Here is a 15,863-nt window from a genome sequence, read left to right on the forward strand (position 1 = left end):
CCCCTGCTTCATCATCGAAGACCCAATCAACGGGATCGAAGACCAGGCCCCGACACCGCACATCACCCCCCTAGTTGTATGACACTACAGAGTTACTATCGAGTGCCGAGCGTGAACCTCATACATCACTCCTGATGAGATCTCTGTAGTGTAGCTATTCGGTCGTGATCATCGAGGGTGATTTCCTCTTTAACCACTTCCGTTATGGCTCTGTTGTGCAACCCCTCAAGTGTGAACCTCGAGGGTGGATCCTCTTACGTTCACCTTGATCATAACATCGAGTGGAATTCACCTGGGGTGATTCCTTGGGTTTCCCCCTTGGTGTTAGACACACAGGTACTATGGTTACTATGACTTTACACTGAGCCATGTTACTAAAGACGGGTCGACCCTGAGGGGTACCCGCGTGAGCTTAATAGCGAGTGATGTGGAGTCAGGTTGACCTGGAAGGTGCCCACGAGATACTTATGAGGCGTGGTCGGGCATTCTTAGCCCTTGCCGCAAGTACTCGAGACGGGGCGACAGGGTCACATCGATCGTGAATCTCTGCTTGTTACCGCGTGTTCCTAATCCACTATGATTTGGATATTTGATCCGAGGGGCCTCTGGCCTGATAGCACTAACCATCACGTGGGCATAGTATGGGCGTTCTGCGTCGTATGCATCGACCGAAGCTTAATAGATGTTAGCGACTGAGCGGCGCGCGCCGGGTTGGACTGCGTAAGCGCCTGCCTTGTTGAAGGAGGTAGCTAGGTCTGCTCACCGCCCGTGTTCGCAACGTGCAGGAGTTCCCAGGGAGATGGCCCATGACCCCTTGGGGCATAGGTTTAGTCCAGCGTGTTGGCCTCTCTATTAAGCCTAGGTCGGGTGGCGGCGTATTGTTTGGCCAAGGCCGGGCATGACCCAGGAAGGTGTGTCCAGCCGGAGTTAATCGAGCGTGGTGGGTAAGTTGGTGCACCCCCACAGGGAAGAAAACATCTATCGATAGCCTGTCCTACGGTAATGGACACTTGGAGTTGTATCCCGATCGATACAACTAGAACTGGATGGTGATGAGAATTGGATTGTGATGATAACTGGATAGTATGGCTCTGGGATTGCTTTCTCGCAGGGAGTCGAGAAAGGATCTCTGGCCGAGGTTGATAACATTACTACTACTTTACTTTATGCTACTCTACTCCCTCCTGTTACTGCAAGATGGTGGTTTCCAGAAGATGCTAGTCTTTGATAGGACTAGGCCTTCTCTCTATCCTGGCATTTCTGCAGCCCAGTCCACATATACAACCTTCCTTTGATAATGTTGCATAGGTAGTGTAGATCCTTGCTTGCGAGTACTTTGGATGAGTACTCACGGTTGCTTTGCTCCCCCTTTTCCCCCTTTCTTCTTCTTTCCGGTTGATGCAACCAGATGTTGGAGCCAAGGATCCAGATGCCACCGCCGATGCCTACTACTACGTGGAGACCAATCATGACCAGGAGTAGTTAGTAGGCTCCCAGGCAGGAGGCCTTGCCTTTTCGATCGTAGATGCTTTTGTGCTAGCCTTCTTAAGGCAAACTTGTCTAACTTATGTCTGCACTCAGATATTGTTGCTTCCACTGACTCTTGTGTTTTCGAGCTTATGTATTCGAGCCCTCGAGGCCCCTGGCTTGTAATATAAAGCTTGTATTATTTTAATTTGTGTCTAGAGTTGTGTTGTGATATCTTCCCGTGAGTCCTTGATCTTGATCGTACACATTTGCGTGTATGATTAGTGTACGATTGAATCGAGGGCGTCACAGAACACTTGATGTATGTCTTGCATGTGCTTATCTGTGGTGACAATGGGATATCACGTGATCCACTTGATGCATGTTTTGGTGATCAACTTGCGAGTTCCGTGACCTCGTGAACTTATGCATAGGGGTTGGCACATGTTTTCGTATTGACTCTCCGGTAGTAACTTTGGGGCACTCTTTGAGGTTCTTTGTGTTAGTTGAATAGATGAATCTGAGATTGTGTGATGCATATCATATAATCATACCCACGGATACTTGAGGTGACACTGGAATATCTAGGTGACATTAGGGTTTTGGTTGATTTGCGTCTGAAGGTGTTATTCTAGTACGAACTCTAGGATAGATTGGACGGAAAGAATAGCTTCGTGTTATTTTACTATGGACTCTTGAATAGATCGATCAGAAAGGATAACTTTGAGGTGGTTTTGTACCCTACAATAATCTCTTTGTTTGTTCTCCGCTATTAGTGACTTTGGAGTGACTCTTTGTTGCATGTTGAGGGATAGTTATATGATCCAATTATGTTATTATTGTTGAGAGAACTTGCACTAGTGAAAGTATGAATCCTAGGCCTTGTTTCCTAGCATTGCAATACCATTTGTGCTCACTTTTACCACTTGCTGCCTTGCTGTTTTTATATTTTCAGATTACAAAAACCTTTATCTACCATCCATATTGCACTTGTATCACCATCCCTTCGCTGAACTAGTGCACCTATACAATTTACCATTGTATTGGGTGTGTTGGGGACACAAGAGACTCTTTGTTATTTGGTTGCAGGGTTGTTTAAGAGAGACCATCTTCATCCTACGCCTACCACGGATTGATAAACCTTAGGTCATCCACTTGAGGGAAATTTGTTACTGTCCTACAAACCTCTGCACTTAGAGGCCCAACAACGTCTACAAGAAGAACGTTGTGTAGTAGACATCAGCGCCGTTGCCGGGGAGGTTAGCGCTTGAAGGTATATCTTTAGATCTTGCAATCAAATCTTTTTGTTTCTTGTTTTATCACTAGTTTAGTTTATAAAAGAAAACAAAAAATGGAATTAAGTCGCAACCCGGCCAACACAAGATTAGGGTCGTCTGCCGGAGCTAATCATGCAAAGCTAGCGTAGCGCCAGCCGTCGAAGTGAATGAACTCGAAAGAACGTAGAAGTATGGAAACGATATGACTCTTTCTTGAACAATTTCATAAGCAGATCTTCCCCTCCACACCAATCACGAGTTTTTTATTCCTCTCGTATATTGTCGTCACGCCCTTAATGATAGGTTTTGAAAAAGATTTTTCATGTCATTCCCATTTAGATTTGATTCGGATCCCTCTTTTGTTTCCCTTTCCTCCCGAATGCCTCATATGCTTCATCTTTTTAATGTCTTTCATGAAAATAAGGATTCCAATAATTGTGACAAAGTGTTAGAAGAGGAACGTATTAGAATGTTTGGCACTAAATTTTTGTATGATGAGCATGACTGCAATGTTGCTAGTATGAATTCTTTGAATACCCATGATGCTAATGATATGCAAAGCTACAAGCTTGGGGATGCTATGTTTGATGGAGATGATATGGAGATGATATTTTGAGTGCATTGAATACTATGAGAAGTTTGATACTTGATATATTTTTTTGAGATATAGATGGTGATATTAGAGTGGTGCTAGTTGAGTAATTGTGAATTTGAGAAATACTTGTGTTGAGGTTTGCAAGTCCCGTAGCATGCACGTATGGTAACCGTTGTGTGACAAATTTGAAGCATGAGGTGTTTCTTTGATTGCCTTCCTTATGAGTGGCGGTCAGGTACGAGCGATGGTCTTTTCCTACCAATCTATCCCCCTAGGAGCATGCGCGTAGTGCTTGGTTTTTGATGACTTGTAGATTTTTGCAATAAGTATGTGAGTTCTTTATGACTAATGTTGAGTCTATGGATTATACGCACTCTAACCCTTCCATCATTGCTAGCCTCTTCGGTACCGTGCATTTCCCTTTCTCACCTCGAGAGTTGGTGCAAATTTCGCCGGTGCATCCAAACCCCATGATATGATACACTCTGTCACACATAAACCTCCTTATATCTTCCTCAAAACAGCCACCATACCTACCTATTACAGCATTTCCATAGCCATTCCGAGATATATTGCCATGCAACTTTCCACCGTTCCGTTCATCATGACACACATCATCATTGTCATATTGCCTTGCATGATCATGTAGTTGACATCGTATTTGTGGAAAAGCCACCATGCATAATTTATCATACTTGTCACTCTTGATTCATTGCCCATCCCAGTACACCGCCGGAGGCATTCATGTAGAGTCAGACTTTGTTCTAGTATCGAATTGTAATATTTGAGTTGTAAATAAATAGAAGTGTGATGATCATCATTAATAGAGCATTGTCCCGAAAAAAGGGAGAAAAAGGCCAAAAAAGGGGGACAATGCTACTATCTTTTTTCCACACTTATGCTTCAAAGCACCACCATGATCTTCATGATAGAGAGTCTCTTATGTTGTCACTTTCATATACTAAGTGGGAATTTTTCATTATAGAACTTGTCTTGTATATTCCAACAATGGGCTTCCTCAAATGCCCTAGGTCTTCGTGAGCAAGCAAGTTGGATGCACACCCACTTAGTTTCTTTTTGTTGAGCTTCCATACATTTATAGCTCTAGTGCATCCGTTGCATGGCAAGCCCTACTCCTCGCATTGATATCAATTGATGAGCATCTCCATAGCCCGTTGATTAGCCATGTCAATGTGAGACTTTCTCTTTTTTTGTCTTCTCCACACAACCCCCATCATTATATTCTATTCCACCCATAGTGCTATGTCCATGGCTCATGCTCATGTATTGCGTGAAAGTTGAATTTTTTTTAGATTACTAAAGTATGAAATAATTGCTTGGCTTGTCATCTGGGTTGTGCATGATGGGAGCATTTTTGTGTGACGAAAATGAAGCATAGACAAACTATATGATTTTGTATGGATAAGCTTTCTTTGGCCATGTTATTTTGAGAAGCCATGACCGCTTAGTTAGTATGCCTGAAGTATTATTGTTTTTATGTCAATATTAAACTTTTGTCTTGAATCTTATGGAACCGAATATTCTTGCCACAATAAAGAGGATTACATAGATAAATATGTTAGGTAGCATTCCACATCAAAAATTCTGGTTTTATCATTTACCCACTCGAGGACGAGCAGGAATTGAGCTTGGGGATGCTTGATACGTCTCCAACATATCTATAATTTTTTATTGTTCCATGCTATTATATTATCAACCTTGGATGTTTTATATGCATTTATATGCTATTTTATATGATTTTTGGTACTAACCTATTAACCTAGAGCCCAGTGCCAGTTTCTGTTTTTCCTTGTTTTGAGTATCGTAGAAAAGGAAAACCAAACGGAGTCCAATGGACCTGAAATTTCACGGAGATCATTTTTGGACCAGAAGAAGCCCACGGAGTACCGGAGATGGGCCAAAAGAGTCCCGAGGCCACCACGAGGGTGGGGGCGCGCCCCCCTACCTCGTGGCTGCCTCGGAGACCCCCCTGACTTGTCCCCGACTCCAAAACCTCTTATATATACCCAAACTTCCAGAACATAACCTAGATTGGGAGTTACGTCGCCAGAAGCCTCCGTAGCCACCAAAAATCAATCTAGACCCGTTTCGACACCCTGCCGGAGGGGGAATCCCTCTCCGGTGGCCATCTTCATCATCCCGACGCTCTCCTTGACGAGGAGGGAGTAGTTCACTCTCGGGGCTAAGGGTATGTACCAGTAGCTATGTGTTTGGTCTCTCTCTCTCTCGTGTTCTTGATTCGGCACGATCTTGATGTATCGCGAGCTTTGCTATTATAGTTGGATCTTATGATGTTTCTCCCCCTCTACTCTCTTGTGATGAATTTAGTTTTCCCTTTGAAGTTATCTTATCGGATTGAGTCTTTAAGGATTTGAGAACACTTGATGTATGTCTTGCATGTGCTTATCTGTGGTGACAATGGGATATCATGTGATCCACTTGATGTATGTTTTGGTGATCAACTTGCGAGTTCCGTGACCTCGTGAACTTATGCATAGGGGTTGGCATATGTTTTGGTCTTGACTCTCCGGTAGAAACTTTGGGGCACTCTTTGAAGTTCTTTGTGTTGGTTGAATAGATGAATCTGAGATTGTGTGATGGATATCGTATAATCATACCCACGGATACTTGAGGTGACATTGGAGTATCTAGGTGACATTAGGGTTTTGGTTGATTTGTGTCTTAAGGCTTTATTCTAGTACGAACTCTAGGATAGATTGAACTAAAAGAATAGCTTCGTGTTATTTTACTATAGACTCTGGAATAGATCGATCAGAAAGGATAACTTTGAGGTGGTTTCGTACCCTACCATAGTCTCTTCATTTGTTCTCCGCTATTAGTGACTTTGGAGTGACTCTTTGTTGCATGTTGAGGGATTGTTATATGATCCAATTATGTTATTATTGTTGAGAGAACTTGCACTACTGAAAGTATGAACCCTAGGCCTTGTTTCTTAGCATTGCAATACCGTTTTCGCTCACTTTTATCATTAGTTACCTTGCTGTTTTTATATTTTTAGATTACAAAAACCTATATCTAGGTGACATTAGGGTTTTGGTTGATTTGCGTCTTAAGGTGTTATTCTAGTACAAACTCTAGGATAGATTGGACGGAAAGAATAGCTTCGTGTTATTTTACTACGGACTCTTGAATAGATCGATCAGAAAGGATAACTTTGAGGTGGTTTTGTACCCTACAATAATCTCTTCGTTTGTTCTCCGCTATTAGTGACTTTGGAGTGACTCTTTGTTGCATGTTGAGGGATAGTTATATGATCCAATTATGTTATTATTGTTGAGAGAATTTGCACTAGTGAAAGTATGAACCCTAGGCCTTGTTTCCTAGCATTGCAATACCATTTGTGCTCACTTTTACTACTTGCTGCCTTGCTGTTTTTATATTTTCAGACTACAAAAACCTTTATCTACCATCCATATTGCACTTGTATCACCATCTCTTCGCCGAACTAGTGCACCTATACAATTTACCATTGTATTGGGTGTATTGGGGACACAAGAGACTCTTTGTTATTTGGTTGCAGGGTTGTTTGAGAGAGACCATCTTCATCCTACGCCTCGCACGGATTGATAAACCTTAGGTCATCCACTTGAGGGAAATTTACTACTGTCCTACAAACCTCTGCACTTGGAGGCCCAACAACATCTACAAGAAGAAGGTTGTGTAGTAGGCATCAGTTTTACGTGTAGGCCGTTCAAATGAATACGGCATCCTTCAAAACACTAGCGTGGGATGTGCGGGGTCTCAACACCCCGGCACGTCGGAGGTTTATCTTTTAGGTGGTTAATGCGGCTACGCCGAACATTGTATGTCTCTAGGAGACAAAAATGGAGATTGTATCAGCAGAGGTGGTGGCCCACTCCCTTGGAAATAAATTTGATAGTTTCTACTTCATGCCCACGACGGGCACGAGGGCGGCATCCTCCTCGCTTGGTATGCTTCAGTGGTCACATTATCCCACCCACATTACATATCCAATGCGCTCACGGCGCTAGTCACACACATCGGGGGCTCGCAATGGTGAATGACCGGAGTCTATGGCTCGCAACATGATCACGATAAAATTGAGTTCATGCAAGAGTTAGTTGACATCCGAGAGCTGATTGGCGGGCCATGGGTGACTTCAACTTACTAGTTAAACCGGAGGATAAGAACAACCCAGTTGTGAACCGGCGCATAGTGGCACACTTCCATGCAAAACTAAACAACATGGAGCTCAAAGAGGTTTATTTAAATGGGTGGAGGTACATGTGGTCAAATGAGCGGCCACAAACAACTATGGAGAAAATTGATCATGTCTTCACCACGTCGTCTTGGGGAAAACTATATCCGACATGCCATCTTGCGGCGCTCGGCTCTTCGGTTTCGGACCATTGCCCGTTACTACTAGACTTGGATGCAGAACTCCGCATGGGCAAGCGCTTCAAATTCGAAGCATTTTAGATAAAAGCAGAGGGCTTCATGCAAACTATGGAGGAGGCGTGGAAATCCATACAAAGTGAGGGCAATCCTTATGTCATCCTTGACTTCAAGCTTCGGCACACGGCAAAAAGCCTCAAGAAATGGAGCGACCGGTGGATAGGCAATGTCAAACTTCAGATTGGCATTGCCATGGAGGTCATTTCTTGCCTTGACAAGTCAATGGACAATAGGGCACTTTCGGAGCAGGAGGACAACCTAAGGCGCCTACTCAAAATGAAACTCCTTGGCCTATGCTCCCTGGAACGAACAATTGTGCGACAACGATCAAGGATTCTCTCCCTACGCAAGGGAGATGCCAACACCAGCTTTTTCCACCAACATGCATGTCACAGGCAAAGACGGAACATGATCACCACCATCCGAGGGCACAGTTGCAAGCGGACACGGTGAGATCACCAATGAGGTGGATAACTACTATACAAGTGTGTTTGCTGGCGCACCTCCGAGAGCCCACACCATCGACCTGAGCCTCCTTCAGATGCCGAACATGAACCTGGCTCACCTCGAAAAACCTTTCACTATGGAGGAGGTGGAGAAAATAGTGAAGAGCATGCCCATGGACAAGGCACCGGGGCCCGATGGATTTACGCGGCGGTTCTATGCATCATGCTGGCATGTCATAAAAGGTGATTTAATGAGGGCACTTCAAGCGTTCTACCAAGGTGACATGAGGGGTGCCCTGCCAGCCATTAACAAGGCAATTGTTTACTCCCTAAAAAGGATGGTGCGGTGGACATTCAAGATTTCAAGCCGGTGAGCCTAGTACATGGCGCGATCAAGATCTTTGACAAGACACTATCAACAAGACTTGCGGATGACCTGCCTTCTATAGTGGGGAAACACCAAAGCGCCTTCGTCAGAGGACGATCCATCCATGACAACTTCATGCTAGTGCAATGCATTGCACGAAGACTGCATGCCCTTTGAGGACGGGCTAAGAGAGATGCCAATGCGATCATTATCCTAGTTATGTGGCAACTGTGTAAGCACCGCAACTCGATCATCTTCGACGGAGCCACGCCATCCAAGAATCTAGTTATCCTCGCCGTCGCAAGAGAGGGCCGTGTGGAAGCGAGCGGGACTACTAAAGGGAGGCACAGACAGGTTCTTTGCCGAAGTGGAGGGGTGAGCTACAATGAGCAATTAGCAAGTCATCGACAGTGGAAGTGGTGTTGGTGTTTATGTATATATGTAATCTGTAACACTAACGTGAAAGGGCTCTTTACCTGGTTCCCTTCTTTATAATATAGTATGCACACTCATGCATATTCAAGAAAAAAACATCTTAAATATAGAGGTGCTTTTTTGTTAGAATAGTCGGATAGAGGAGCTTGTGGGGCTGAAATGGGTTGCCGTCTGTACGCCCCATTTGCTCCTGTTAGTTTTATTTAGAAATTTTTAGGTAATGTAAGTTCTAATCTTAGTAACAAAAATAGCCTTTAAATATTCGTGAGGTATAAATATTATTATATACATACAAACGAAATAAATTACTTTTCTAAACTGTTCGCGTATTATTTTAAATATATACATATATATGTAAAATAATATTTGTGAATTATTAAAATGTTTGTATAATTTTAAAAAATGCATATATATTTCAACATTGCAATTCATAAATATTATTTTAATTTGACAAATATTTCAATAATTATACACACATCTGTATAATTCGATCTTTGTACAATTAAAAATACTCATATTTAAGATTTAAACTGCTCATATGAATATTCAGTCGTGCTAATATTTAAATTATATATTTTTAATATAAGTCACAAGTGAATATTCATAAATATTTAGTTAATTTTTATATTCATCAATTTGAATAATTTAAATATAAGCTGCAAGTGTATTCTTTTTTATATTCACTAAGCATTTGAACTGCCCACATTTACTAAAAACAATTATATAATACATGTGTGTATATTTAAATGTTTTTATGTAGTACTAATCATCGTTTGTATGTATAATATTTATAACACACAAATATTTTCAACTTTATTTGTATTACTTACGTTTTACAAATATTTCAAAAGGAACTAGTGCGTGCAAAATGGGCCGCATTATGCGCCCCCAGTTTAAGGCCCACATGCATCATCACTATACTGCATTTTATCATTTGCGAATATCCCTATGCTACATTGATATATGTTATCCTTGTTGAACGTGCTAGTGTAGCGGCTGTGAGCATCTTTTTTGTGAGAAATAAAAATTCCAAGGTTTTTCTTTAAAGAAAAACAGGTCACACGCTACATGTCACTGACAGCGGGCCCCGTGCCACATTGGCCCGCCAAGGCAGCGTTGATTTTGTATCCAAACACGATTAGGACTGTATTTGCACAAGCCGATCCAAGTTATTGCACCAGTTCAATGCACACCACAAGTTCTAGCATCAAACTGATCGATTACACCAAGTTCAAGCATCACCGGTGCGATTGACTCAAGATAGAAGCACCGCCCGGCCATATGGCTTGGGGTTCGGTGGGGTGACCATCTTCGACCTGAACGCCGCAAGGGCGTCCCCCACTTTATCACAGTTTCTAGGAGCGTAAACTACTGAAAGAAACAGTACAGTTCAAGAACGCAAAGGCTTTTATCTCTCTACATAGGACACCATTTTTATAGGAAAAAATAGGACACCATTTTAATTTGGAGCACCCGGAACTACGGACGGACGCATTCCGTATGCTTGCCGAGCCGTGCGTCGGTGCGCGCGTGTCCCTTCCCTTTTGCGTGGTCGTCATGCGGGGGCATACGTGCACGCAGGGGACTCCTCAGCTTTGGTTTACCCCTCCGCTCGGTTTCACGTGTAAACCGACAACCCCGTTCCCCTCCAAAACAGGGGTCAATTCCCCGGAACAACACGAGACGCAGACATAACTTATGAACCTCTGCATGTAGATACAGCAGGGTTACTGCTACTAGACGTGCCCATGTCTGGATCTGAGCTTGACGCAAATATCCCGGTTGAAGCGCAGCAGCCGAGCGTTGAAACCTCGTCGCTGTAACAAACTTGGGAAACTCTTGGCAAGGCCTGGAAGAAACGGGCCGGCGTGTAGGTAGGGCCTACCCGGACGTACGGACCCTGTTGCCCTTACTTGCAAGAATGCTCAACTCTGCTCCATGCCCTCGTGGAGCTCGTTTACTTATTGGCACGGCCGGCGATCGAGCAGGGGGAACTCGCAGCTCCCACCTCTGAGCAAGATCCTTCGAGGAGAGGATGACTTCGCCGAGCCTCACGACGTGCCGGCATGCTACAGCTCGTCCGGGTGCAGGCAGGGTCACCGGCTGCGGCGGCGTCAGGGCGGCACCGCTCCGATCAAGATCAGGAAATGGTTTTGCTCCGAGCGTCTCCTCACCGTCGCCGTCGCCGTCGAGAGCGATCACCAGTTGCGCTCTGAAGCCGCCGCCATCGTACGGCGGCAAGGCGACGGAGAAGAAGAAGGTCAACCCCGGGGACCTCTTCACCTTCTCCTACAGGTTCAACACCGACATCCCCATGGGTGAGACTCCAGGGGTAAGTCGTCGCTGCCAGTGTCATCAGTGCTAGTAATAAGCTTTGGGTTCTTGGTTGCTAGGTGATCTGATTCCCCTGAGGTTCTTTCTGTGCTCAGGCATCCATCGACGAGTACCTGATGAACAGGCCGAGGATCGTCGGGGCCGTGTTCCCCGACGAGCGCAAGCGCACCAAACTCAACGACGTGAGTGATCTTTAACATTTCCTTCCAAAGTTTTCGTTTCCGAAACTGCGCGGCAACTCTGACGGTAGCTCCGTGGCGATCGACGGATGATGAATTTTGACAGGAGGAGTGGAGCGTGCAGCTGGTGCCGATCCAGTTCATGTTCCTGTCGGCGTGCCCGGTGATCGCCGTCCGCTTCGTGAGCAGGTCCGGCGGGGAGGGGTACCCGCCCCACGTCCCCGTGCACGCCACCAGTCTCCTCCTCATGGAAGTGGTAACCACTTTCTTCGCACCACCACCACCATCTTTAACTTTCTCACCATCATCGTCAGCCTGAGCTCATGGCGGAATCAATGAGTGTGCAGACGGACTACAAGCTGAAGGGGCTGCAGAGGGACGCGATGCCGCCGCACCTGGCGCTGACGGTGCGGGGCTCGCTGTACCCGCAGCCGGAGGGGCGGAGGAGCCTGCGGGGCCACGTGGAGATGAGCGTGGGGTTCAACCTGCCGCCGGTGCTGGCGCTCGTGCCGGAGCCCATCATCCGGGGCGTCGGCGACACCGTGCTCCGGCAGCTGGCGGAGCAGATGAAGCACGACTTCGACACCGGCCTCGCCGCCGACTTCAAGAAGTACCGCACCGAGAAGCTCACCGAGAGGAGGAGGACCCCCCAACACTGAACGACAGACATTTTCCTTCTCTTTTCTTTTTTCTGGTGGCGTTGGCTGCTGCCCGGTAACATTCATGGAAGATTCTTTCGAACTTGTCGCACGACCAATTAATAAGTTGCTAATGTATCGTGTTATTCGTCAGTGCGTCGACACGACTGACAAGATAATAGTAACTTAGGATCCAATAGTTGTAAATACTGTAAATTATGGATACAAGAATATTCAGTTATGCAGAGACTGCTAATCTCAGGATAACTTATGTGCCTACTGTTAGACTTGACCTCATTTCTTCCTGGCTAATACTATGCGTATCATGAGGCTGACAAGCCAACTTCAGATCAATTAACTTTTCTAAACCATTAATCTCAGTCATCACATAGTAGGGTTTTTTCTTTGACGTCGCCAGGAAAGTCGCAGCATCAGTAAATTGTACTCACGTCGCAGCATCAGTACGACGATAGGACTGAGAATATACATAGTAGTAGTAACTTAAAATCTCATTTATTCACTGTAAATAGAATGTAAATAATTACAAGAATATTCAGTTTTACAGAGATTGCTAATCTCAAGCTAAATATGTACTCAGTCAGACTTGACTTCCACTCCATCTTGGCTATCATTGAATCTATATACCAGTTATTTTTTACCCTTTTTTTTTTTTTGTGGCTTGAATCATCTATGTACCATTTAGTATACAAGGCATAGGGCCTGTGCTTCAACAGCTAGAAGAATGCAATTAACATATCTACACCGTGTATGTATCCCAAAGATCCTAGTCTTCCAGTGACCGGTTTCTCGCCCTCAAGTCACGCTCGAGGCTTTGAGGCGTTGGAGGAGTCCTTCCACGCCGGAAAAGGACGGCGAGAGCTTTCATTTGACGGCACATGTTGAAAACCTACAGACAAGGACAGGTATGATCAGTCGTCAACCAAACGATGGTACTTACGAAGGTCGTGCCATTTGTTTCCTTACTGATGAAGCCTCTAACTCTGCAATTCCTTCACATCCTTGACCACCACCCTGTAGAACGTCACAGTACTTTGCAGCATCATCCTCGTCTTCAAACACCTGAAACAAAAGAGGGTCATGATTCAGAAAATTGCAAACCAAACAGTTATTTGAAAAATTGCAGAAAGCTGGCCGTCACACATGCACAAACATTTTATATGTACCAACAGAAGAGCACAACATTCAGAATACACCTTAAGCGGCTTGCAAATTAGAACCATCCAATACATCTAAACAGTCTCACATGTCCTTTGTTTCTTGCTCAGTGATAACACATCAGGATTTAATAATTCAAAACGCAAACATTTATCGGTATGCTAAGCTCAAAAATGTTCACCGCATTGATAGATTGCTCTTTCTTTTTTGGGGTGTGAAAAGGTTAATTGATGTTGAAATGTTCATATGGTCTATGATAACACTTATAGTCCGTGTATGTTGCCTGACGGAAAGCACAAACTGTCCATAGGATGACTCCTAATTCCGTAAATACATTATCACTGGTATTGAATAGTCTCTTTCTTAGACTGCGCAATTTCTTATTGTCCTTCTGGTTCTTCAAACAGATTACCATGGTATACAATTAGGGAGCTCTACAATCATGAACAATATGCATAACTTACCCTTCTTCAGAATATATATATATATATATATATATATATATATATATATATATATATATATATATATATAATGAATAGCCTACAGTTAATCTAACTCCATTTGACCAATCCCTGGTACTGATTTATAGCCCCCATCCATTTACTTATTTAGAAGTCACATTCCCATGAACCCAAAGTATGCACTAGAAGATCAAAGGACATCAAAAGGCAGGACAGTTGGCTGACTTTCAAGAACATGTCTAAACAAAGACTAATTTTACTAACTACTCACCAGTACACCCTCTGTGAGATCTTCAACGACCATGCTAAACTTGGAGCCAGAGTACTTTGATCTAGTCCCAACTCCTGAGCCCCCTCCCTTTGAGAAAAGCATTCCAAGTTCCCTTTCGACTTCACTGCAGAGCATATTACATGATAACACCGTGCTCATAATCAGTTAACCACCCAATTATGACCAACTAACTACCTGTAACAATAGCAAGAAAAACTCTCACCTGCGGTTCCTGCGGGTTTTCATTGTCCATAGTTGATTGTCTCTTCTAGCCAGCACGTAGACTGGCTTGGGCTGTTGTTCCCTCCATGGGTTTGTCTCCAACACTGAACCATCATGACGACATGGCACAGTTAGTAAACATTCAAACCTCCGCATTCGAAGGACAACTACCGTTAGTTTGTCACAAGAATTACTTGGATAATCATAAGAGCAGGGTCACTTGTTATGGCTTTAACCTTATGGTGTTATTTGTGACTTGGGACTTGTGAGCATGAGAACATCATAAGTCCATAACCCTTCTTCAGTCATTCAGCCATTTCACCACTAGGCCTAGTTTGCGGCGCTACAGAAGCAGCACAAGCACAACCACAGCTAGCAGATATATCGATTCAGCATTTGATGCAAAGGCAATACAAAATCACACCATCCAAGGCAAAAGATGAGGAAACAGACGTGACTGCAAGAGTTGATAATCGCGTGTACACATGTGTATACCCAGTCCCACAGACTCCCAATACCACCTCAAAGCACACAAATTCTCGAAACAGGATAGGAGTGAACGTACAAGCCTCAAACAGGGGTTGTTTTTGCTCACCTTAAGATTCATCGTGGCACGCAATTCTACCGTACACACAAAGATCACACTCAGGTCACGGGAGCTTAGGCTAGGCATTTCATCAAACACTAGACGCGGGGACCTAAACCTGCCGATCACCATTCACCAACCATAGAAGATAGATCTAATTGAAGTCGCTAAAGCTATACCCTGAGCAGATCAAGCCAGTAAGAACACGATCCAGGGCAAGGGCTAATGGTCTGGAGGAGTCGTACCGTCGTAGGCGAGGGAGTCGAGCGACTCCATGAGGTGGCGGCGCATGCCGTAGGCGCGGGAGGAGACGCGGCGCAGCAGCTCGCCGGATGTCCCGGGGATGCCGCCGTCCATCCCCATGGCCCTCTCCACCTCCTCGTCGCCTCCCTCCGGGGACGGCGGCGGAGGGGGAGGGGGAGGGGGCCTGGACGAGGCGGCGGCCACGACCGCGCGGCGGTGCGTGGCGGCGAGGCGCGGCCGCGGCGCCGGGAAGGAGAGGAGGTTGCTGGCCAGGGTGGTGGCCGCCGGCGACGGCGTCGGCGGGGGCGGGAGCGACGGCAGGGATGCTGCCATTTTTACGGTCCTAGCGGAGCAGAGGAAGGCGGGGGGAGTTGGAGTGGAACAGGGGAGGGTAGGAAGTGGAAGCGGAACGTGGACACGGCACGGCAGCTACGGTCTCCTCGTGTTGTGGAGATTTTTTCTACCGCGGTCGCGGTGGGCGGTGGATGTGTCCGGCGCGTTGGTTTGGCCGGGCCGGTGCCGTGCCACGACTCACGAGCGGCAGCGGCCGTGTTTTCCTTTTGCGCGGAGAAATTTCGCCATTCCAGTTCAGATTCAGCGTGGATAAAATTTTTATTTGTTTGAAATGGCGCCATAAAATTGTAACCAACCATTAATTGAGACGAAATTATACTTTTTTTAACTGTCACCTGGGGGGGACTCCCC

The 15,863-nt window shown here is 45.1% G+C and overlaps 2 protein-coding genes across 2 annotated transcripts; one reads left to right on the plus strand and one right to left on the minus strand.

Annotated features, from left to right (window-relative positions):
* The first annotated feature begins 10,981 nt into the window (after positions 1-10,981).
* Positions 10,982-12,460, plus strand: LOC119284628. The gene is made up of 4 exons (XM_037563774.1): positions 10,982-11,377; positions 11,475-11,561; positions 11,665-11,814; positions 11,906-12,460. The coding sequence occupies exons 1-4, from the start codon at positions 11,081-11,083 to the stop codon at positions 12,215-12,217; spliced, it is 846 nt and encodes a 281-aa protein (XP_037419671.1). The 5' UTR covers positions 10,982-11,080; the 3' UTR covers positions 12,218-12,460.
* A 227-nt stretch (positions 12,461-12,687) lies between these two features.
* LOC119284629 lies at positions 12,688-15,567 on the minus strand. The gene is made up of 5 exons (XM_037563775.1): positions 15,161-15,567; positions 14,331-14,433; positions 14,108-14,231; positions 13,181-13,276; positions 12,688-13,103 (listed from the first exon to the last, which is right to left on the minus strand). The coding sequence occupies exons 1-5, from the start codon at positions 15,489-15,491 to the stop codon at positions 12,981-12,983; spliced, it is 777 nt and encodes a 258-aa protein (XP_037419672.1). The 5' UTR covers positions 15,492-15,567; the 3' UTR covers positions 12,688-12,980.
* Between the last annotated feature and the right edge of the window lie 296 nt (positions 15,568-15,863).

The sequence above is a fragment of the Triticum dicoccoides genome, chromosome 4A (assembly GCF_002162155.2).
Source record: "Triticum dicoccoides isolate Atlit2015 ecotype Zavitan chromosome 4A, WEW_v2.0, whole genome shotgun sequence".
Taxonomy (NCBI): Eukaryota; Viridiplantae; Streptophyta; class Magnoliopsida; order Poales; family Poaceae; genus Triticum; species Triticum dicoccoides.

Coding starts and splice junctions, on each gene's coding strand:
- LOC119284628 (XM_037563774.1), top strand. CDS start 11,081: ATGACTTCGCCGAGCCTCACGACGTGCCGGCATGCTACAGCTCGTCCG. Junction 11,562..11,664: donor AGCGCACCAAACTCAACGAC/GTGAGTGATCTT, acceptor GAATTTTGACAG/GAGGAGTGGAGCGTGCAGCT. Junction 11,815..11,905: donor GTCTCCTCCTCATGGAAGTG/GTAACCACTTTC, acceptor ATGAGTGTGCAG/ACGGACTACAAGCTGAAGGG.
- LOC119284629 (XM_037563775.1), bottom strand. CDS start 15,491: ATGGCAGCATCCCTGCCGTCGCTCCCGCCCCCGCCGACGCCGTCGCCG. Junction 14,434..15,160: donor CGACTCCCTCGCCTACGACG/GTACGACTCCTC, acceptor ATGATGGTTCAG/TGTTGGAGACAAACCCATGG. Junction 13,277..14,107: donor ATCTCACAGAGGGTGTACTG/GTGAGTAGTTAG, acceptor CTTTTGTTTCAG/GTGTTTGAAGACGAGGATGA.